Source organism: Coturnix japonica, chromosome 5 (genome assembly GCF_054131305.1).
Source record: "Coturnix japonica strain WE chromosome 5, WE-NBRP24, whole genome shotgun sequence".
Taxonomy (NCBI): domain Eukaryota; kingdom Metazoa; phylum Chordata; class Aves; order Galliformes; family Phasianidae; genus Coturnix; species Coturnix japonica.
In genome coordinates, this window is record NC_140667.1 from 24,490,363 (window position 1) to 24,514,813 (window position 24,451).

At 44.1% G+C, this 24,451-nt stretch overlaps 1 protein-coding gene across 6 annotated transcripts in view; it reads left to right on the plus strand.

Annotated features, from left to right (window-relative positions):
- The first annotated feature begins 319 nt into the window (after positions 1-319).
- The window catches only part of ITPKA (inositol-trisphosphate 3-kinase A), a 35,734-nt gene continuing 11,602 nt past the window's right edge, over positions 320-24,451 (plus strand). For 3 of the 6 annotated variants that reach the window (XM_015864256.3, XM_015864257.3, XM_085550277.1), the window contains exons 1-3: positions 320-973; positions 21,978-22,074; positions 23,915-24,128. In XM_015864256.3, the coding sequence (XP_015719742.1) occupies positions 470-973; positions 21,978-22,074; positions 23,915-24,128 (815 nt within the window). In that variant the 5' untranslated portion in view covers positions 320-469. Of the gene's footprint in view, positions 974-16,862; positions 17,003-21,501; positions 21,642-21,677; positions 21,791-21,977; positions 22,075-23,914; positions 24,129-24,451 lie in introns of those variants that run through there. The other 3 variants (XM_085550278.1, XM_085550280.1, XM_085550279.1) reach the window with 3 other exon arrangements.

A 24,451-nucleotide genomic window follows, 5' to 3' on the forward strand; every position in this document is an offset into this window, starting at 1 on the left:
CCGATAGGGGGCTCGGGCCGGGGATCGTCCGCGCTGCGCAGCCGCCGTGCCCGGGGAGCAGGAGGCCGCTGGGGGCGGCTGGAGCGAGCGGCGGCTCGTGTCGAGGTAAGTGCGGGAAGGCGGCCCCAGAGAAGCGGAGGCCGCCCGAGGGGAAAAGCGAAACCAGAAGGGCGGAGGAGGCGGTGGCAGGGAAGGGGCGGGCGGGCCGGGGCTCCCCGTGGCGGGGCTCGGCTCGCTCCTCCCCTCGGCGCCGAGGCGGAGCGGGGCGGCGGCGGCGGCTGGCGGGCGGGTTCGGCGAGCCCCCATGGCCCCGGAGCCGGAGCGGCGGGCGCGGTAGCCGGCTGCGGGTGAGTCAGAGCCGCCCGGGGAGGCCGGGCCGGACATGAGCCGCGCCGCCGGGCTGCGAGCGGCGGCCGGAGGCTGAGCCACAAAAGAAGTTTCCCCGTTGGCGCGGCGCAGGAGCTCCCTGATGCACGCTCCCGGCCGCCGGCCGTGGGGCTCTGCCCGGCAGCCGCCCGCCGCCGAGCCCGGCGCGGAGCCCCGAGCGGCGCTGCACAGCAGCCCGGACCTCAGCCGGGCCACGCGGCTCAGCGTGGGCGAGCTGCGCTCCCTGTTCGAGGCGCGCTGTGCCGCGGTCGCCGCCGCCGCCGCCCGGCAGCTGCCCGACCCGGCGAAGCGGGGCTGCCGGCCCCCCAACGGCGTGATGCCGCCCGTCATCCCGCGCCTCACCGTCACCGCCGAGGAGAGCGAGGAGTCGCAGGGCGGCCCCAAGGCGCCGCCGGCGCACCCGGAGGGCGGCTGGCTGAGGACGGACAGCTCGCTGCACCTGCAGTCCCGTAGGCTGTCCACCTCCTCGCTCTCCTCCACGGGCTCCTCGTCCCTCCTGGAGGACTCGGAGGACGATGTGCTGAGCGACACGGAGGGCAGGAGCCAGGGCATCGTGCACCTGGAGCGCGGAGAGGAATCCAGCCAGGTAGGGGGCGGCCGGTGAGCTGGGAGCTCCGTAACTGGGACCGGCGGGGAAACAACAACGGCAGCGAGAAAGAGAAAGGGGGGAGGGGGGGAAACAGACTCGTGCTGAGCGGGGCTCAGCGTGCGGGGCTCGCCCACGAGTGCCGAGAGCCTGCTTGGGTTTCGTCGAGCGCCCTCGTTTGAAAAGGCTGGTCGCCCGGCTGGGAGGGGGAACTGTGCGAGTCTCCTTCCATGCAAACTCCGGGAAAGTCCTGCCGTGGGTCGGTGGCGGAGCTGTTTTCAAAGCACTTCTTGCTGTTGGCCCTTGTAAAAACCCATTAGGTGTTCTTGGTTTCCTGTGGAACTGTGTTTGCTGTCCCAGTAATTTTGAGGGGTGTTGGTTTTTTTCTGCTCGTTGCTCGGGTCTTTTTGGTTGTTTTGTTTCCCAGCCTCTTTTGTTAGATCTTCAAAATAACATTTTTCCTGGCATTAACCAGCGGGGTTATTATTTTTCTTTTTGTCTCCTCCAGTCCCGGAGTTCTGAGGCTGTCAGTTTTTGAGCTGCTTCTTGCTGTGAGCATGACAGGAGATGGGGAGGAGCTTGGAGTGGGTAGAAAGCGTGCTTTTGTCCATCCTGGCAGTAGCACATTCTTCTCAGTAAATCCTCTCTGTAATTTGGCAGCTTTCATCCATGAAGTGCACTTTTAAAAGCACTTAGTTAGGGTTTGGTTGTGTTTTTTCTTCCGTGGCCATTAACATATGCCTGACTGTCTGTAATGGGCTTCTTGGGGGATTATAAGTGTAATACGTTGCTGTAGCGAATTCTTCCTCCTACCTTTAGTGAGACCATAACTTAAATTGTTTTTCTGCTGCCAGCCCACTGGCACTCTATTGTTCTCAAGCAGAACATATGTTTTGAAAGAAATACATATGCAAGAAGTAATGCTGGTTGTTCTGATACCTCCAGCTGGACCTTTCTCATGCTAATTGCGGGTTTACTACTTTAGAGGACACATAGTACAGGAACTAAAATGTTGTGCGCAATATTGGCTTTGTTTGCATCAACTTGGGGGGGAAAGAGAAAAGTTCTGTACTTTGTCATGTTGTTTTCCAAGAAACCAGTAATGACGCTACTTAATTTGTACCTTCTATCCTGAGATATAAACTGGTGTGTGGAGGGAAACAATTACTGCTCTATCACCATATGCCTTTCTTTTCTGAGCTATGTGCTGTGCTAGCAGGGATTCTGTGCAAGTAGCGTAAGAACAGAAATTAAAGATGGAAAAGAGCTGTTGGATCCTTTGACTCAACAACGCTGCTATTACAGTGGGCGAGTGGGTGTGATAATGAGCTGCGTGGAGGTAATCCTGAGCTGTACGTGTGGCAAACATAGAGTGAGAGTTTACTGGGATTGCTTAAGTTATACAGAGAGCTCTGGGATGGCATCATAGCATCTGTTAACTTGTCTATGCACATAAATTAAAGCAGAAACTGGTATTCAGGTGAGAAACTGAGCTGCTTTGAGGTTGCTTTTGCAAGTTGGAAGTACTGATATGGCATATAATACCGAGTCCTGAATCATTCTGTATCTTTCTCTGTAGTTATACATGTGTGCATCTAAAGCATGCAATTTGAGTGCATGTGAATGGCATTAATTTAACCTGAATCATAGGGGGCTTCTGGGCACTGTGTGAAATTGAAAAAGGCTCTTTTCATCTTTAAATGGCAAGAAAAGGAAACTCTAAAAGTGACAAAGGCTTTATGGATGATAGGAGGATAAAAATTGCCATATGACAAATATTTTAAGCTGGAAGAATGTCCTGTTCATCTCGGTGTATGAGAAATCAAGACCTCCAATGGTATTGTGAGAATTCAGTCTCATGAAAAAGCTTTTTGCAAGTTTCTGAAGTTCAGTGCAGCTTCAGTGTTCTTTAAAGTCTCAGTGCTGAAGTATTCACACCTGGTCAAATGCCCTCAAGGGTCAGATTACTTTTCCCCACCTGTAGGGTTGATGGGATAAACTACCCACCATCAGCCTGGGTTCTGATGGACACCTGTGTCCGTTACCATTTGTGCAGCAGGTTGGCAAGCTGGGTCTTGTACGTCAGACTCTAGAACTGCAGCACTATCAAAAACTTTATGATGCTGCGTAATAAATTAAGTGAGCTGAATCTTTGATCTGCTCTGTATGTGCTGGTGTAGTTCATCCCTCCCTTCCTTGCCACAGTACCCTCTGAGAACTTGGATCCCAAGAATCTGCCCTTTTTCTTTTGGTAACTCACATTACTGTTAGTTTCAAGTGGCTGACCTGTAGGCTGAACATCCCAGCAGGTGACCAGAACACACTGGTTTGTGTGGCTGTTGTCTTTTGCTATTGGGCAATATTCTAAAACTTCCAGCCCTGTGCTCAGTTGCCCGGTCTCTAGAGGTACCGTTTCAGTAAAGAAACAGTAATTAACAAGGCAAGTGGAGTAGTACCTGCTTAGAACCTCTGTGGCTTTGGCTTCACAGGATGCATCTTTTCTACTGCTAGTATCGAGGAAGGATGAGTAGATCTGGTTTGTTGTTTGCCTTTTTTAAAATGAAAGGCTTTGGACTCACAGCAGTCGTATCCATATGAGAATAACTAGAAATTCTGGGATAGCAAGGGATGTTTTTGTATTTTAAAGGTAAGCTTGTGTGTTTTATTTATGTCTGTTGATTTAGTATCATGTATTTTAACAGCTGAAGGTTCATTTTCAGGGAGGACACAGATCAGAGACATTCTGCAGGGAATTGCAGTGGAAATGAGCCATACTTGGTGTTCTCTGATCCGTGGAAAACTGTGACGTTTTGAATTTTTCCTTCTATTAGAATTTCCTCCGATGTTTCTTTGGAAATGACGCAGAGCCTGACGCCCTTTGATGCAGCTCAGACCAGGGCTCCCAGGACTGCTGCTGGGCTATTGAGCCTACCAGAGTCCTCAGTGCTTCATAGGAACCTTGGAAACTTGCCCAGGTCTTTCAGCTGCAGGAGCAGAAGTTCTGATAGCGTTCTAGTTATCAGGGCTTCAAGGCTTCCATCTGCAGATGCAGAAACTTGAGACCTGAAGAAAGCCCTCCCAGGAAGGCCTCTCTACTGTTGACCAGGAAGTTAATACTCAGGTGTGTCAAAATGTAGTGGGCCCTTGAGCTACCTGTACAGACCCACGGGAAACACAGAAAACTCTGCAGGCTCTTGGTGTGCATGTAGGGCTTGCTGCCTGCAAGTTGCCAGGCCTTGAATCTTGGGACAATAAGCTTGGCAGTGCTATGCCTGACTATGCCTTGGAAGAATCTCTTCCTGGAAGCTTGCTGGGTAGACAAGGAGCTTTCTGAGAGCATCAGTGACTCAGTTAAGCATTTCACAGAGTGTTCCGGCATGGACCAATTGGCACTTTGTGACAGCATTACATCTTGCATATTACTGAGAGCCATATGAGGGTATGTCCCTGGAATGCTATGGCCCTTGATGGAACAGTGAGTTCCTTGGGAATGATAGCTGACCGTTACAGTGCAGTTCCATCTTGGTTCTGAAGGGTCTGAACATTGTTTTGTATATAGAAGGCTGATGTTTGAGGGTAAGTCAGCAGATTAGGTAGATGTTTTGCCTCCTCATCACCAATTCCACACTTCATTTTGCAGTAGTAGTGGCTTTGGGAAGTAAACTGATCTGGCTTTCCTGGAGGACGGCTTCTCTGGCAGCAAATGGTTAGAAAGGTGGGAGAAGCTGGTACTGCTGCTATTGCATGAGCTGAAGTTAGTATTCCTGCCTTCCTTTGAATTTAAATGGAAAGCATGCTTTTTCTACTCCTGCTGCCCACAATCTGGAAAGTTTGTGTATGTAGTTGAATTTTTCAGAAAAAGCTCCATTGGTCCATTTATAGTAATGAAGACAATACAAGAGATGTATTTCTGTCTTTATTGTGTGAACAAGCAATTTTAAGAACTGGGTTAAGTCTGTTTAGCACCTTCTTTGTTGGGACAAAGGCTTTAAAGTGGCTTCCTCAGAGACTGAGTAGCGTGATGATGTGCAGCAGTCTCTTCTCCTTTTCATTAGGGTAGTGTTATTTCCTAGATAGAAGCATGCCAAACAAATCTGCTCGTTCTCATAACTGTGACCTGTCATTGCAAATTCCTGCATCAGTAACCATGAGAACGGCTGACAGCTCACTAGAGAAAAAGCAATGCGGTTCTTGCCTGCAGTGATGCCGGTCCAGAAACTTTGGGCAGTAGCCGTTACGTGGTTTCATCCATCTCCCTACTATTACTTTTGATAATAGTGAGCACCTTAAAATGAACAAACAGAGACACGTATGCTTAATAAATACAGCCTGGAAGTTTCAAGTGTTTCAGCTCAGGGGTGGGTTATGTAAGCTAATGCAGTAGAACAGTATTGTTATTTTTAAATGAAGAACGAGAATGAAGGGATGACATAAGTAAGGCTGTTAATGGGTTTTTAGCCTGCTTTCAAAGGAAAGAAAGATTGTGTAATCACTGTATCAATTTAATTTTAACAACTTCAGTAGAACTCAGCTGACTTTGACAGTGGGGTGAGCATCCCAAAGTTTGCTTCATAAGTTCTGTGAAGTTCCATGAACATCAGCCTCTGGGTGGAGTAGGCAAGCACCAGATGAGAGATGTGCAGCTGTGAGGTGGGATGGAGGGTTTACCACGCTTATGGAGCACAGTGACAAGCTGTTGTTAATTGAGGAAGGGTGCAGGGCAGTAGGCTAATAGTTCAGTAGAAACCAGCCTCCATTAGTTTGCTAGTTGTGGAGCAACTAATTTTAACAGAATTTCAATATACTTAAAATAATGATAAAAATAATGATATATAATGACTTGCTACTGACATCTTCCTGTTACATACTAAACAAATACAAGAGAATGGTTTTGTATTGCTATGTTATTGGCCCATAGCTCTGAACTGGGAGACCTCTTGATTTCAGGACAGCTTGTTCTCCACTGTACTCTGAAATGGTGGAATATATCCAAACATCAGCAGTATCAGTTTTAGCAGCAACTGTTCATTAGTAATGTAGTGATGTAGGAAGTGACTGGGATCTTAGTCAAATCAGTTGGAAGGCAACTAAATGTCTTATGAGTTAAAGCTTTCTCACCCTACATACATCTGATACACTGGCTTAGAGGTTATAAAATTCTTTTCTTTTGAATGAAATCCAGTGTTTTCATTTTTTAAGTTACATTTTAAATGACCTGGCTTGAGTATGCAGTTTAAAATTTGGAGAGCCGTGTTGTAATTTTTTTCTCGATGGACCTGTTGGATTAATTATGCTATAGAAGGTTCTCTGCATGTACTCTTCTCAAGTTCGGACCTCCTTGTAATGCTTATTGCTCCCAGGAAGAGGGAGCGGAAGTGGTGTTGGCTCCTCATCATCAGGCGATGTGTTTATAGTTAAAGAAGTCATTTTTCAATCAGAATTTTCTCAGCTTACCATCAACTCAGCAGAGTTGAAGCCCGTGCTGGTTGGACAAGGGATAAAAGCAGCAGCTGGCAGTGGTTTAGGAATTTAGCATGCCTGTGTGTATTGTTGCTGTTAGCCTATTAAAATGGTTTGAGGCTGAATTGTTTCTGTTGAACAGGCGGTAGACAAAACAGGTATCGCAGACATAAAATAACCTCTCCACTCAGGTCTAAGATTTATTATCAATAGAACGTGTTAAAGTGAAACAATTTGACTAAATTGACTGTGGTGTTTGTTTTAGGATTGAGAGAAGAGCTGAGGCTTACCAGCTATGCTTCACTTCGTGATTATCTATAAGTGTGATGGCAGAAAAGGCAATGTTGTCCTTTCACACCTTGCAAGCAAAGAACAATCTTGTCCCGTGTATATCCCCAGTATAATCCTAGTTATTAATTCTTTCTGTCAGTGTAGTTTCTACAGAGGCAGAAAGAACTAACTTGTCAGTTCTTGTTAATTCGAATCTTGCATAGTGTGAGTTTAGACTTCATTTTTAAGCTGCTTTTCTCAGCCTTCTCTATTAGCAGAGCTTCCTCTTAAAGAGGTGCTCTCTCTCCCTCTCCTTCCAGCGTCAGAGTAGCATTCAGCTGGAATGTTATTATTTCCAGTGCTTGACTGATTTATACTTGATAGTAATGAAGAATGCTTTAGGGAATAGCACATGACAGCGTTTGCTCTGTGTTTTTATATCTGTAAACTCTGAACTTCCCATGAGGAATGGAATTTTCCTTTCCTTTATAAAACACGGGCTGGTGAGACTGACAGAAAACTACGCTGAACCCATCATGCCTGGCTACTGTTGTCTGTTGCCAAACTTTCCATTCCTTGGCAAGCTTGGGAAAACATTAACCAAGGTCTGCTTAGCAGTTCTTTTGAAGCAATATCATAGACCTGGCACAATCCAAATTCAGAGCCTGGGACAGAATCTCCAAGCCAGTTGGTGACTGTAGGAAGCATAACACAGACGCTGCTTTGTGGGAGCTTGGCTTATTCCCAGAATCCAGGAACGCTCCTTATCTATGGGCTGAAATAAAAAGTGAGGTGGCACAGTGAACACAAACTCTTTAAGCTGTTTACCCAAGCTCGCTGATGCTGCCTCTATTTCACTCGTATTCAGTTTTAGTCTACTTCATCAGCCTTCATCATCCATGTTTGAGCCACCTTGATAAGAAAGGTGTGGTCACAGGTGATAAGAGCAGGTATAGATACATGGATGTCTCTGTGTAATTGGTACTGATATCCACATGATTCATCATCAGTCCACTCTGTGAGTTACCTGTTTAATCGGAACCTGGGATATTGCAGAACTGTGTGAGTAGGAAAGTTGCTGGTGATGGCATAACTCAGGCTGTGAGGCATTAAAGGTAAATACAAGCAATATAGTCTCAGTACCGGTTTCATATGCTAAATGATATTTCCTGTTAAATTATACTGAGCATTTGTACAGAATGCTTTTGTTTACTAGTTGATAGGAAATCATGTAGTTGATAGGAAATCATGAGGGGTCTGGAGCACAGGCCTTATGAGGAGCGGCTGAGGGAGCTGGGATTGTTCAGCCTGGAGAAGAGGAGGCTCAGGGGAGACCTTATAGCTCTCTATAACTTCCTGAAGGGGGGTTGTAGTGAGCTGGGGGTTGGCCTCTTCTCTCATGTAATCAGCAATAGAACTAGAGGGAATGGTTTTAAGCTGCACCAGGGGAGATTACTTCTCAGAAAGGGTAATCAGGCATTGGAATGCACTGCCCAGGGAGGTGGTGGAGTCACCGACCATGGGAGTGTTCAAGAAACATTTGGATGTTGTGTTGAGGAATATGATTTAGCTGGGAAGTATTGGTAATGGTTGGACTAGATGATCTAGGTCTTTTCCAACCTTGATAATTCTGTGATTCTGTGAAATCAACTTTTGTCAGTAAAGCTGATTCTGTCCTCTGCTTTCTTCCACATCCTAACATGCAGTGACCCAGCCTTAGCTATAGCTGCCCTTATTACTCTGAGCTTCAACAGAGAACACAGATTTTTGTTGTGTTTTTTCAAGGAGCTCTGTGTAGTAGTGAACACTGCAGTGGCTTTTCAGTGATGCTCACAGTGGACAGTATATCTGTGCTGTACTTGGTGCTCATTTCCTGCAGTAGAGTGCTGAACCGAATATAGGTGTCTAATTCTTCTCTTTGATCATAGAATCATAGAATTACTCAGGTTGGAAAAGACCCCAACGATCATCAAGTCCAACCACAACTGGTGCTCCTCCAAGTCTGGAGCTCAGCTGTGAGCTGTGGTTGGCCACCCCAGTCTTTGGAGGAGCTTGAAGAGGCTCAGCCGTGCGTGAGGCAGCTTTGTCCTAGCTTTGCCCAGGCCAGGAGGGCCATCTCCCACAGGTCCTTTCCAAGCACAGCACTCCTACAGGCATTCTCTTCAGCACAAGCATGTTAAACGCAGCAGTCATCTCTAGTGCGCTGTGTGGAAAGGCAGTGAGGATGAAAACTTGTCATGTGTCAGCGCCTTCCAAACATGTTCAGATGCAGAATTACATTTGCACTAGAACATCGATGGCTTTTCAAATCAAAACCGAGCACTCCAAATAGCTGTATGTATATATATGGAATGTATCTTGATGTTAACTTTCATCCTTCAATGCACCGCTTACAATACAGTCTCTAATTATATAGTAATGTACTGTAATTGCAATACCTTCAGTGTAAATGCATGATGCCTGGTTCTATAACAAGTAGGTTTTGGTAACTCTGACCTCATTGGCATTACCATTTTTACTTAATATACTGGAAATCTACTGTAAAAGCAGTTAATGAGTTTTATGTGGTACTTCTATTGTGTAACTTCATCGCTGCGGTAACAGCACTTTTGAAATTTTAATGAATTTATTTTCACAATCTGTTGCGCAAACTACTTTAGTCATCTCTTTTAGGGAGAATACTGAAGGAAGGCTGGGCTAATGCAAAGAAATCTGCTAAATGTGAAGTGTCAGAATTTAGCTTTCCACATTGTTATTGAATGCTGTTAAAAGATGTTCAAGCTGTGGAAGGTGCTGACACGTGACTGGTGTTTCATCCTTGCTTTCTTTCCACAGTATGTGCTGCTCAGTGCACTAGAGATGACTGCTGCTTGATGCCCTCAGGAGCACTGTACTTGGAGAGGACCTTCAGCCTCTGGGGAGATGGCCCTCTTGTCCTGGGCAGAGCTAGGACACAGCTACCTGGTGCATAGTTGAGCTTCACTGTTTCTGAGCAGTCTTCACAGTTGAGCTCCATCAGTCCCTTCTGTGTGCTGTACCCACAGCTTTCACAGATATAATTTCCCAAGTCTAACAGGTAGCTAGTGCAAATAAAGCTGAGGTTTTTCAGTTTGTTAGATTTAGGCAAGTTGGCATTTGCTTTTCCAGTGGCTTGCTCTTGTTTGGAATGCTCTCCTCTTGCTGGACTTTAAGTCTCTTCCTCAAGATTCAAGGTTAACAAACTTCTCACAGGGTTCATCAATAGTGTGATCTGAAAGTATCTTTGTTTTGGTGTTGGAAACAACTGAACTTTTTTTTGGTGGGAAATGTTCAGGCTGAAGCAAACTGGTGGTGGTGTTATTTTTCTTTTTTTCTTTGATGCATATAAATTAGAGCAATTCTCAGGAGAATAAGGCACACTGAAGCAGAGTCTTGTGCTTTAGATACACAGGAAATCTGGGTTTTGAGACCCTTCTGAAAGAGGCAGAGTTAGAGCAAAAGTTAAAAGGTGGTCTTTGTGTGTTTCGCTATCGCTGTATGCTCACATGGTGCAGTGGTAGGATAAAATCTGTGTGAACGGTGTTGGTGTGTGCGGATTGGCTGTTTGTTATCTTTTTGTGGGGGTTTGAGTGGGTTGTTGGCTAAGTGCACTTGACCTGAATGTTCTAATCATGATAAGCTCTGCTTGCTGTGAGCTCCTTCCTCAGCCCTTCCCACCCATGCATGTTCTGTAGGAACAGCAATGCTGGCTCCACAAAGGGTCAGCGTTGCACAGAGGAGAATGTAATCTGAAGAAACTAGGAAACCTTCCTACGCTCCAGCTTTCACTTCTTGTAGCACAGAATGCTGAGTGTCACAATTTTGGACTGATAACTGAATATGGTCTGTAAAATCTTGTTCCACGGAATTCAGATAAGCAGTGTTTTTGTCTTCCTTGTACTGATCTAGATAGACAAAACAATTAAATCACAAGGCCCTTGTGGCCAGATCCTGCCATTTTTGAAGTCCTATGAGGGATTTTTAAGGTGAGACTTCTGACTTCTAGGGGCTTATGTCTGTCATGTGCTTTTCATACCACCATGGCTACCAAAAGCACTCAGCAGAAACAGTTAGGAAGCTGTGTTTTAAATATGTTATGGGGAGCTGGCACTCTGGAGACTTTTGCCCTGATGATCTGTGTGAATTTCAGCAATAATCTCAGGCTCCTGTAACAGCTTCATGTCTTATTTTCCCTGAAGTCTATAGTAAGACCAAAGAGAATATGCATCCGACTTCCTCCAGCAGTAGGATCAGGGAGAGAGGACGTCCCATGCTAATAGCATTGTGCTGTTTGTGCTGATGTTGGTTATTCTCAGGTTCTGCACACACCTGTGTTCAGTCTGGCACAGAAGCTGCTGCTGCTTCCAGATTTCCCAAGGCCATTGCAGGTGGCTGTGCATTATAGAGGACCATAGCTCACAGTTCTGTTTCTAGGGACCAACTGTATGGAATTCTTAAGGTTTATGGGTTGGATTTTTGTGCCTCTTAAATTCTCAGTAGATAAATGGTCTATATATAAACTAGGCTGTTTATTTTATTGTTAGCTCCTCAATAATTGGCAGTTCATGTCTGTGCTTCTAAAGTAGGTGGGCTCTCCGGGATCTTCATTCTGAATGCGTTTGTTTACCTTCAGGGCAGAGGAAACGTACTGTGTACAACACTATTGTTCAGACACCCACAGGTCTTCAGTACTCAGATGCCTTGTTTCAGTCTTGAGTCACTGCTGCTTATGTAAGGTCTGAATTCAACTCCTTTTCTTAAGGCTACGCTATGGAAATTAAAATTTTAAATAATTTAATCTGCTGGGATTACCCGCTACTGCTACGGAGGAGGAATTCAACTTGCCTTGTGCTCTTCTGTTAACAGAAGTTCTTTTGATCCTGTAGTTTTTGTCAAGGTAAAGTTATCCTCTTCACCAGATTCTTTACATATTTCCAGTGCTGACTGGGGGCAGTAAGAGTTTTGCTAGTCTTATGTTTGCTTCAAAAACAAGTAATATCTTGTGACCCAGAAGGCCTTCTTGCTCCCCACCTTCACCAAATTCCATGTTCTCGTGTGGACTCCTATCTTTTCTAAAACACTGGACTCATGTTTTCATGCAAACCCAAATAGGAATGTGGCTTTTTTTTTTGTTTGTTTGTTTATTCAAAAACTTATTTCAACTCAGTGGTTTGGAATAATCTCACAGTTACTGTGATTAAGCTCAGTTACTGAAGTAGTCACTGAAAGATGTAGTTTTCTCCTAGGTAAACACCGCACCCAGCTGAGTAACAGTGTCCTATCGCATGTTGACAGTTGCATTCCATTCCAAAGGGTGGGCCTGTTTGAACAGTGGAGTATATGATAGGAGAAGCAGCGACTGTTTATGACTCTTTAGAGGAAAATGGAAGTGTGAGTTTGAAGGCAGCAAAGGAGGAGAGGAAGGAGTACTGGACTTTGTCTTGTGATTAGAAGAGCAGATGGTAAACTGTTACCAGTGCGTCTGATCTGTTTTAACATGACGTATTTTTAGGCTCTAATAATACTTTTCACTTAACACTGTGCAGCTTCTTACTTGAGTCTCGCATGCCTTATTTGAGTGCCTATAATACAGTTTACAAGCATTAATTACATCATTCAGCGGTGTTCTGAAATACAGCTATTGTAGTTGTTGGGGCTGCAGCAGAGGGAGGGCATGTCTCTGCACTAAGATGCTGTAGTGAAATGGCAGTTTTATCTCATGCAAATGAGTGTTTGACACTTCAGGATACTGTAAGCTGAATTACCATGGTAGGAAAGCAAGAAGTTGGATTTAAAACACTTGAAAAAATAAATCTCTCTCAGAAATGCCTTTCTGTTTAGGGTAAAGAAGGGAGTAGTCTTTGACCAGTTGTTAGAAGGCAAATCATTACTATCAGACCAACTGCAGAATTGTGGCCAGTGTGTTTAGTGATGAATGAGAAGTTGTAATAAAGGATTCCTATCTTTTCTGTTTATTCAAACTAGATTTTCTTCTGTGGATAGTGAATTTCTGAGGTGATAAACTGATGGTGAGCCTAGGCTGGATGTGCAGGCTAGAGCTGTGTGTCTAAGTTAGCCTACATCACCATAGCAGATGGGATGAAATGTGTGCTCAGTTTCCTTCCCAAGTGCCTGGAGCTCAGCTGGGGGAGATTAGCTTCTTGAAGTTATTTCCTGGCTTCTTGCTTGAATGCAGTCTGTCTTGATGTTATACAGAAACCATACCTGATTGGTACTTGTAGTACCTTGGGATTTGAGGTTGTACGCAGTTCACAAATGACAGTTTTCTATGCCTTGACAAATTGTGCTTATGTTTTAAGCTGGATGTCTTGGTCTGTGTATAAAGATGTGTGGATGTATTTGGGTTTAAAGAATTCCAAACAGATGAATATTTAGGAACTGATAAAATTAAGTGTCCTCTATAATAGGATGTTAAGCTCCTTCTTTTTTTCTTTTAATCTAAAGAGTGTGGTTTTTCAAATGTCCTTGTCTCATGACTGATGTCAATAAGTGGCCCATAACTAGAAGAGGATTAATGGAGGATGATCAAAGAATTCTCAAGTTGCCTAACTGGCGTAGAAAGCTTCTGAGGAATCAAACTACAGTTGTTTTGGAGGTTAAGAAAGATTTCTTTCCTTCTGCCACACCATCTGTCAAAGTGATATTTGATTTACCACAAAATTATTCTGGGTGATGGACAGCTTAGATAAATTGCAAATGTCTGCTCTGAAAGCAAATGAACTTTCCTATAGCAAGGAAATTTCCATGTACTTCTTGAATAATAACATTTCGGTTTCCAGGAAAACTGATGTTCTAACAGAATGTCTCTCATTTGGGTTTGCCCAGCAGAGCAAAGAGGTGGCAGAGCTCTGTCCTGTTGGAGAACCAATGTCTTTCAGAGCAAAGCACAGACTGTGGAGGTGGAGATAATGGCCGTGGTAATCTCATCCCTCAGAACAGCAAATGTTTACGTTTTATTATTTCAGCTAATGATATTGCCCCTTAAAAATAGGCTTCTACAAAGTGCCTGTGATAAAGTAAACAAAACCCATCTAATTCCTTTGGCTTTTGGCCTGGGAGTGGCACACAGACAGTAGATAACTTAGTTAATGAAGAGAAACAAAATACAATTGCTGTGGAATAATCAGCTGACTGTGGCTCCTGGTGCTGTTTGCAGAATGACAAGCAATGCTTTCACTGTGCTGCACTGCTTTCTGATTTGGAGGGGGCCTCTCCTGGATTTAGAAGCAGAATCCAGCTGTGAAGTGGGTTGTATGTAATTTTGCACTCCAGGTAATTCAGTGATATGTTACTGTCCAATAAGTTCTCTTGCTTTCACTTTTTCCTTTAGTCCAGAGATAACAAATATCAAACAAGCTTACCAAGTATCCTGCAGGGTAGCAAGCCAGAAAACATACGCACCTCACTGCATAATGCATGGTGAGGCATGACAGAGGAGAAAATGCAGGAACCTGAGGCTTCTGTCTTGCAGCTTTGTTTCTGCTTATTGCGTTAACTGTTTCTCATGACTCTGAAGAATTAGCTCAGCCCATCTTGCCTGTGGTACAAACAGGAAACGAAAACCTTGCAGTTGGAGGATACACCTGCCAAGTGCTGCTTTGAGCAGCTGTGGCCATTACCCATGGTTGAGTGCAAAACCAGAAGTGTCAAGGGCTGCATACAGGCTGAGCGTTGCTTTTCAGAGCTTTGGAGGCTGGGTGGTGAAAGAGGCAGAGATGAAGGTGTAGTCACACTTTGCCTGGCAGCCTGTCTAGAAGTGGTAATCAGGAAGCTGCTCATGTAGCGTGCAGACTGCCGTTCTTCTTCAGGATTGTGTGTTCTCCCTTGCTGTTGATCATCGGTCTCCCAGCTCCAGTTGGCACTCAGATGCTGCGGGAAGCTCCGCTGTGTGAGAAGGAGCATGTGTTAGTTTCTTGTGGGCTGTGCTGACTAAAAGGGATACGAGGGTGGTCAAGGCTCCCAAGGAGTTTGGTGTGTGGAGATTGTTCTGTAATTTCCTTAAGAAGAGTAACAGCATCCTAGATGATGTTCCTGAAGTGTATGTTGGCAGCATTTGAAGTAACACGGCTGCTGTGACAGAAGGCCAACTGCAGTGATTTGGACAAATTATCGGTTGATGTTGGTTTGCATCGTGCATCTGACAGTCTGAAGAACAGATGACGCTGTTGCTTATCAGCTCAGGGCATGGACTTTTCCAAGTCTGTACTTAGAGCTCTGGACTCTGAGCCGGGCAAGCTGTGGTATGTGTTACCACTGAGAACTTTTTGTATTCAGACCTAAATACCCATCAGCCTGGTGATGAATGTTTGCATCTGGGGGTACTGTGCAGAGTAGTGTTTACTGTGTGCATCAGAAACCTGATCATAGCGCAGTGACAAGAAAAGGTGAACCACAGTAAATGCAGGGCTAAATCATCTGCTGTAAAAGCCTAACCCCATCCTGGGAGCTAAATCAAATGCTGCACTCAAACTTAGTTTTAATGGTTTGTGTGAGTGTTTACTTATACCTTCCTGTCTGGACTTGCTTGGGAAGCATTCTTCTTGTTGGCTTGCTCTTTCACCTCCCACCCATTGAGATCTTTGTCTTGATTCGTGATTCATGTCTCATTCAGACAAGTGGGTAGTAGACTTGGCAGCAAGAATCTCCTTAGTTTGAGGACTCCAGAAACCTTTAATAGGGGGCAAAAGCATAGAAACTAGCTGCTGAACATAGAAACCAAGTGTCGCATATGGCTGAACCAGCTTTATTGATTGGTGACATTGTTTTGTTTAAGTTATGGGCAAATCTTGCACCTGAATTCCCTGCACAGAGTTTGGGTATTGAACTGGTGTTCTTCCAGCAAATAAGGAAGAATTACAGATATTCCTCGACCTGTCTGTTGCAGTGTGATGCCTTGTTAGGTCTTCTAATTTTTTTCTTCAAGTGCTGCCTGATCCCAAGCCTGGGAGTTTCTATGGACTGGATGATAACAGCAAGTAGTAATGAAATTCTGATTGACTGCAGTGAAATGCTTTAGGTATTTTCAAGTGTGCATATCTGTACATAGTATTTTAAAAAAAAAAAAAAAAAAAAAAAAAAAAAAAAGCCAGGATAGTTACTAGTTGCTTCTGTTAGGCATGAAAGCATTCATTGCTTCAGGATCTGAATCTGACTGAGTCAGCTGCCTGCCTCTTCAGGTTTGCAAATACAATTATACCAAGCCTTGAACTGGAAGAAATCAAAACCAGGATCCCTCAGGAGACAAGTTCTGCAGTTGTAATGGTCTCCTGTTGCTCAGTTGCTTTCATTACTTTTTTTTAGATAAGTTATCATTCAAATCCACAGATCTCCATGAAATGAAACTACACAGTGGGCTGCCCCAGAGCCTCACACTTGTAGCAGTGGAGTCCCTCAACCTTTGATGTTGGCAGCTGTGAAGCTGCACCTGGGGCAGTCTCATTGGTTTGTGGGGGATTATGCTGCCGATGACTTGTCTTGGTAGAATATTGTGATTCATTGTTAAAGTGTAATCCTTTTTAGGTTGTTATTATGGAACTGTAGTTATTGATTACATTCTCACAGGAAGCATGTCTAAGGAAAGGGTAATTAACTAGACTAGTAACTATCTTGATTGTTGTCCACTGAGAATGATTTCATAAGGAAGTGTTTTATGGCAATAGCTGGTAGTGCTGCAGTGAGTCAGGTGATAACTGCATTTGTCAGGCTAGCTTTAGTTTATTGAAATAATATGGCTAGTAGCATCAGACCTATTTCAAGCTCTTTGTATACAAGCTACTCCAATGTATCAGGTGGAAGCCACTGCAGGTAGTGGCAAACCATACGGGAAACAAAGCGGAATGCATTAATTTCATTTTCCAAATTGATTGAAATAGTTGGGGGAAGCAGCATGAAAAATTAAGCAAACAAAACAAACTACGTTTGAGCAAACTTCAGTTTTAATAAACTAAGGGGAGCAGAACAGTAAAGGATTTTGTAGATCATTAACTCAGTTTTAAAAGCTTTAAACCCCTAAGTTTTTAAGTAAATATGTATAGTTACGTAAGTGAAACCATTTCTGAAACACACTGAGCTCAGAGGGAACAGATCTTTAACAGGAGATTTTTGCGGGACTAGTCTATCAGTTGTTCACATGGGTACTTCTGAGAGCTCTGTGTAGTCATATTGACTTTGTGACGATTTGTTATGTGACTCAGAGTAATAGGGTCCTAACATGTGACTCGGGAAGGAAGAAGTATTGGAAAAGAAAATCATGGAGGAAAGGTGAGCCACTGGGAATGAATAACACGGTACACGGGGAACTCAGGACTGACACCCTGCTTAGCAGCACTTCCTTTCGGCATAGGGCCCACTGTCTAGAAGGCGGTTTCGGCTGATGCATTCTCAGGTGTTGCTTTTTCCAGTCTATTTTGGTTACTCTTTCCTTTAAGAGACCAGCGCCCATCAGTTACCTCACACGCTTGTCAAGCTTGCTGGTTTGCACTGAGTTGTCTGGGACTGCCAGGCAACATCTTGCTTGGTGGTTTTGTGATTTCAATGCATGGAGCTTAGAGGATTACTTGGAAATGTGTGGCAGCCTTCTGAAGATTATAGTTTTTTTTATATTCCTTCGAAGTCCCTGTGGATGATCCTTTTTCCATCTAGGTGTTGGTGAGACACTGTGTAGGCAGTGGCACCCACAATACAGATCACATTTCAGCCCCCATGTCCCAGAGCTGCAGAATTTAAGTTAAATGATGTGACGACTTTAAGGGAATGGTAGAGGATGATAAGTGACGATTAAGTACTCTGTCTTTAGAGCCTTTTAAGAAAAATTATAAGGAAATTTCTCACTATCCTTTTGTTTCTTGCTGTCATAATAGCTCTTTGTAGGCTTGCGTAGGCTTTGTACTAGAGCAGAGAAAAAAGGCAGCAGGATCTTAGATAAAGAAACTACTGAAATTGTCCTGGAAAAAGGTTGCAGAGGTTATTGTTAACTACTGTTAAGCAGAATTTCCATGAAAATCTACCAGCTCAGGCAAGAAACTACTACTCTGCCTTGCTGATGATAGAAAAATGAACTTAGGGACCCTGTTAATGCTGTTTTAGTTTACTTCTGTTCTTTAACTCACTGTAGCTTCAAATAATGTGCTAAGATTATTACAGCTGATGGATTTTATTGCTTAAATCTCCCCCCCTAGCCTCCCATCCCCATTATTTTAGATGTAATTGGTATTTATACATTTTATTTGTTTCAATTAGGACTCTGTTGACTGCAAATTCCTGTTTACCTGCCTGTCAGTGCCTCAGGGTAGTTACATGTGTGGTAGCTGTTGGCAGAACCGAGGCATTTATTTTTGTTTTCCCTTTAAGTAAGGGAGATTTGAACGTGTTTGATGGAAAAGTCTCTGTCACCCTTGGATCAGAACACATCTGTCCCTGGGATATTTGGTATATACTCAGTGAGAGATTTGAGTTGGTCTATACAGCCCCTGAAACAGCATCAAAAAAAGAACAAGGCACTCCCTATACAGTTAAAGGAATGCCCTCAGCAGACTCCTCTTCCCTGTTCAGTGAGCTTAGCTATTAGGATGTTATAGCCCTTCTCCTGAAATAGTGGGAGGATTTCAGGGAAACAGATTAACTTTTGTGGGTGCTCAGACCTGATCCAGAATCCCTCAGAATGAAATGAGCCTGCTCCCAGGAAGCGTAGTGGGTTTTGCTCAGCCATGTCCTACTGGTGTACTGAGGCAGAATCGCGATGGCTGTGCTTCTGCATAGCAGTAATGTATGAAGCTGTGCTCTCATCGTAACAAGAATCAGTGGCTCAGAGTTGCTGTTCATCTTTGATTCTTAATGGGATGGGTGAGATGGCAACAGTGAACTCTAGTTTTGAATGGTCTGGAAAACTTCATCAGCCCAGTGTATACATATACACTTCAGTGCTGTGCTTCAGATTCAGTGATTCAAAAGAGCAGTCCGCATAATAGCACAAATCACTGTCAGGCACAAAGCCACAGTCCTTTGAATGCCTTGTGGTTTTGTTACAGGGATTGGTTCTTCCATTCTCTTCCACAGCATTTTTTCTCTTTTGCTCCTTAGCTACTGTTCTAGTGGCACAGCCTGTCACATGCTCCTTAGCAGAATACTAGATGTTGTCCTCTTCAGCATCCCACGTCTTTCATTGTAGCATCTTTTATTGTGTGTGTACATGTAACTAACACTTCCATATACAGTTCACACTGAGTAACTTAAGTGCTCAATCTAAGAATGTTAAAGTGTTGCACCTTTGCCTTTTGGAATGCTTTTTTTTCTTATTGGAAAAATCTTAATTACATTGATCTTGAGGCATTCAGATTATCCTCATATATAGATCTAAATTTTCCCTGTACATGTGTATGTGCCATAGAACACTGTCTGGGAATCTAGAAGAAATAAGGCCTAGAGAAATCCAGCCTAAGTAGAAGATCAAGGAAAACTGAGCAGAAATGTAGAAGTAAGGGGGCTGAGGGAGATAAGGACTGCAAATACACATGGGCAATGGCATCGGTCCTTGCTGCTATTGCAGCATGAGGCAGTGATTTGAAAAACACATATCATCACTAACAAAGAGGATGATCTTGCTTTAGAAATAGATGTGAGAAAGATTCCTCCTACAGCAGGCACACAAAGTTTTCATCTTCCCACTCACGCCACTGCTCCAACAGCCTGCAGCCCTGTTTGCATCCTTCAGTTTGCATCTTCACTTGAGTGGGGTTGGAGACTGAAAGTTGCAGTGGGGGAAAAGTACATTTGCTGAACCACTGCCTGGGACAGTGTGCCCCACTGATATGGAGCTGAAAGGGATCTTTTCCAACTTAGCTCCAGTTTCCTGCTTTCCTTGTTTTAGGGGAAAGGGGGTTATCAGTAGATAGAAAGTAAATAATAAAATAAAAAATTGTCAGCACTTTGTATTGCGTGAGTACCTGAAACATATTCATCCCAGGCAGCTATAACCTAAGCAGTCAAATTTCACTTGAGCTGAAGTTGGATTTGGCCCATTGTCTCTCCTTCACACCCACAGCACAAATAAAAGCTGCAGCTTTTGAGGGCTGGGTGGGAGGGAGGAGGTGGGAAAACCACTAGAGTGTGGTGTTGCATTGACAGCTGACATGCATTCCTTGGAAACCTGTGCTTCTCATCACTTCTGGATATAGCAGTATGACACATCATTGGGAGACATGATACAGTGTGTTAGGAGTGGGACATCATGATGAGCATAGGATCCTTATAGAAGGGATAGAGAATGCTACTGACTTGTGGTTGTGGGGTGGGGAGCCAGCAGTACAAACCTGAAAACTAGCTTGGAATCTTCAAAGACTTCAGTTTAGGCAGAAGTTGCATTCAGAGGGATTATTTCAACTCAGAATGGTGCTTGCTTCTGGTTGTTCTGTGAATGGCTTTGGATCCTGTTTGTCTGCAGCAGAAACTGGGGAAGACAGAAGGGCTTCTCCTATCTGCTAAACAGGCTACACAGAAATCATTTTTAATCTCTTCTGCTTGAATAACAATATTTACATTACTCTTTCCTCCAGAAGGAGGCTTGGGCCACTTACAGGTGCTGTGCAGGTATCTTTCATTCTCACTACACTGCAGTTAGCCCTGTGCTACAGCAGTGCTGCTGCCTAGCAGTGTGCAGTAGTGATCTGGAATGATCTAAGGCAAATAATACGGAGTATGGTACTGCAGGGGCGTATAAACCTGCTGTAGGGGTTTATTAAGCTGTATCTTAGCTGGAGCTAGTGACATCTGTGGAGTTTCAGCATGTACATCCGAGTCTTCATAATTCTCTAACATCCACAACTTTCTTTGAATGTTTCCTCTTGCTAGCACAGTATGTTTATGAAAGTATTGCTGCTGCATGGGAAGCTTGGCTCAAACCAAGAGTGACTTCAGCTCGAGCTGCTCTCAAATCCAAGATAAGCTAAATAGGAAAGCAATCATATTTCAGAACAAGTGCTCCTGTATGGAGATTATATTTTGTTAGTTCAAGTTACAGCATAACATAAAACTTCCCTGAGGAAAAATAAATCCCAAGAAGTGATACTACTTGTATCTGTGAGTTCACACATCCTCCTAGTACGTGGTAAGGCAGCCACCCAATTTTGCCCCCACACAATGACCAATAGTGCTATCACTGAACAAATCTGGGAAGGGCGGCCAGGTCAGAGCGTGATCTGGAGAGCTACACTTTGCCTGTGTTTCTTTACTTGCAGTTTTACTTTATGCTTTGCACTTCTGTTCTGTTGTGCATAGCCAGTACATGCTGTTACAAGCTTTGGTTTTTTCCTCCAGCATGGTGTCACATCCTAGTGATGGAAGAAATGAGCCTGCCTCCCTTGTTTGTGGTGCACTTTAGGATTTCTCAGCATGTAACGTGCTAGCTAGAGGGTTGTGGTTCTGACTTGCCAGGGTTTTAGTCCCAAAGCATGAAACTCTATTCCACTCTGTGTTGTTTTTTTTTATTCCTCCACCTTTCCACCTTTGTGATGGAGCACTCAGCTGCTGTTTGTGACCAGCTGCTCTGTTTCCCTGCCTGCCTGGCGCAGGATCCAGACAGCGGCCCTGGGGGACAGCCAAGGTGGCCTGAGCAGTGACCAGCTTTGTTAAAAAGTAACGAGATAGGGAAAGAGAGGAGCCAGTGGGAAAATCCGTGACCTGGAATAAGTTGTACAGCACCCTGCCAATGTGTGCTATGGGGGCACTGAGTGAACTGTGAGCCTGATTAGTGATGCGTGTTCTGTGCACCTAATACGATGAGACTCACTTGTTGACTTGGTGAAAGCTGTTAATCGTGACGTGATGTTGAAAGCCTCTGGGAAAGGAAATATTGCTGACAGTGGCAAACAGCTCGTATTCGTGTCTCATGGAAACTTAAACATGCGTAAGTGTAGTTTCAGCGTCTGCTCTCTGCATGACTCAGATACAGAGAGAGAGGGCCAGGTGTGGCTCAGAACAGGCCTGTGGTGCGGCTTGACTCTTATTTTTTACAGACAGCTTTCTTGTGGATGATGGAGCATTATATTTGACTATGTATGTCTGCTATTTTACAAGTGTATTTTTCCAGAGATGGTTGCAGTGTTTGTTTTATGTTCCTACCTTTGAGTGCTTACAAATCAGGGAGGATCAATTCAGTGTGCTTGAAGCTGTATGGTAGGTTTATGATATGTCAGGATATCGTATTTTGCCTGATTTAATATTTCTTTTCTTTGCATTTCAGAAAAAGGCATGGCACACAATTAAAACCATGGTTAACTTACCAGTGATTAGCCCCTTCAAGAAACGCTACTCATGGGTGCAGCTGGCTGGGCATACAGGTGAGATGAGTATCTTCAATGGTTTTGTCTCTGGAATGTGGTGTGGGATCATTTTTACTGACTGAGTAGCCAATATGTTACTTCCCCTATCTGGAAGCATTACTGTCCTTGCCCTTGTGCACCCCAGCCTTGACAAGGGCAGGTTTTCTGGTGCCAACCCCAGACTCTTGGCATGGAGTAAGCCCTTGAGAGGAAAGCAAATATGGTGACAGTTGATTTGGTGGCCAGGTGTTTGCATAGTGGGGATTGTCGTTATTCATTATATGCATACAATGCATATAGCAGCTCAATCAGCTAATTCTAATTTTGTGTCAGTAGAAGTTAGTTGGTGTGCCCCCAATATAGGATTACTTTCATTTATAAGCTTAAAACAAACAAACAAACAGAAAAAAAAGCACCATTAAGGAGAAGTCAACAGGTTTGCTTCTCTTACGCTTCATTTAATTTTTATGCAGCCCTTGTTCCCTATGTGCTAGTGTGGGGTTTATTAGTATACACGTGGGCAGGCGCCTACGCTGCATCGTGCTTTAATGCAGTTCTCTAACCAGCGCTTTGTATGTTAATGCATTAGTGTAATGCACTTCAAGGCTGTGCAGAGAGATTTATTTAGTCCTCGAAATGGAGTAGCTGCATTTGCATAGTGGAGTACTGACGTATATCACACAGTGCCAAGATGACCCTGTCTTACTGTGGTTTCTATCACAGTATGTGTGGGGTTGGCTTGATCTCTGTGGAGTGCTGCACTGAACTTTGTGTAATCATAACCCTTCTGAGTGCTTTTGTAGGGTAGAAGAAGAAGGTTGAGAGTTTACCAAAGTTAACTGGGAGAGATACCATTTCTGTTTGCTTTTGATAGTTTTCTGTGATTGCATTTAGTCCATCATTTTTTGCAGCTGTTCTTCTGTAACAGGACAAGTTTTTTCTAAACTAAAACTTGTGCCATCGTCACCCTAGCCCTTGTAATGAGCCAGTGCTGGTGTCAGAATTTGTCAGCAAGAAACCAGGTTGCAATGGATGAAAGATCCATCTGCAATAAAAATATAGTGCACAGGTTTAATGAGGCTCCTACTTTGGGGCCTGTTTTCTGTTGTGAAGATTAAATAAAGAGTACTTGTGAATGAAACATGTACTTTTCTCAGATGTTATTGACAGGCTGCAAATTCCACAGCTGGAGTGTAATAACTGCTTATCTTGGCCTATGCACACTCTTTCATTTGTACTGGATACCGTTCAGACCCGTGGCTGTGAAAACAATTGTGCTGCAGGTTGTACCTGCAGATTAGAAGGGCTCCCCAGGGCAGGCACAGTACCTGGGTGTATGTGCATGTGCAGACACAGGCTGCGCGTGTAGAAAGGGCCGTGCTCAGCTTCCTGATCACTGATGGACTGTGCTGCTTTGGAATGTACACACTCAGCAGGTATACCTTATGTGGGGATTAAGGTCAAAGCCAATGCTGACAGTGTTATGCAGCTTTAAAAGAGGCTGTCAGAACGTTGAGTCAGTATGGCTTGTGGTTTCTTCTTGTACATTTTAGTAAGTATAGTAATGTTTAATATCCTAACAGAGCGTTTAGTATGGATAAAACAAAAATGGTTTGGAGCAGCTGCATTCCTTAAAGCTATAAATTCTGATGTGGGAATGCATCCAAATGGATTTTCACCGCCAACAACCATGTTTGCTCTGGGCATTTAACTTTTATGAGTGGCATGTTATCTTTTCTCATTTGGGAACAGACTTTTGATGTCATGCTGATGAGGTAGATGAGGCTGGAGTAGTGGGGGAAGGTGGTTTTCCCTTTTGCAGGTCAGGCAAACAACATGTGTTTGATTTTCTTTTTAGGGAGTTTCAAGGCAGCTGATAGTGGTAAGATTCTCAAACGCTTCTCAGAGAATGAAAAGGAATGTTTTGAGCGATTAATGAAAGACCCTCTACGATCCTGCGTCCCTTGCTTCCATGGTGTAGTGGAGAGAGATGGAGAGACCTACATTCAGCTGGATGACTTGCTTACTGATTTTGAAGGGCCGTGTGTAATGGACTGTAAGATGGGGATCAGGTGAGACACTATAGAGAATGTGTTTTCTAACCTAAATGCATTTGCAGGAGGCAAGAGGCGGGATAATGTACTGGTGCTTTGTGTTGGAGGTGCTTGGTAACAGTTCTGAAGTCTTGGGATTCGGTCCAGACAACCTGTTGTTGGTTTGACAGTTGCCTTGGGCAGCCTAAGGAGTCCATGTCCCATTGGTACCTGATTGCACATGGGTTCTGGAAACTGAATGATCTGTAGACTAAGCGTGACCCACATAAAGATCTTTTTCAGTGGTGATATGGAGCAAAGTTTCTCTGCGATGGCCTGACATCATTCACTCTCTTCCAGTT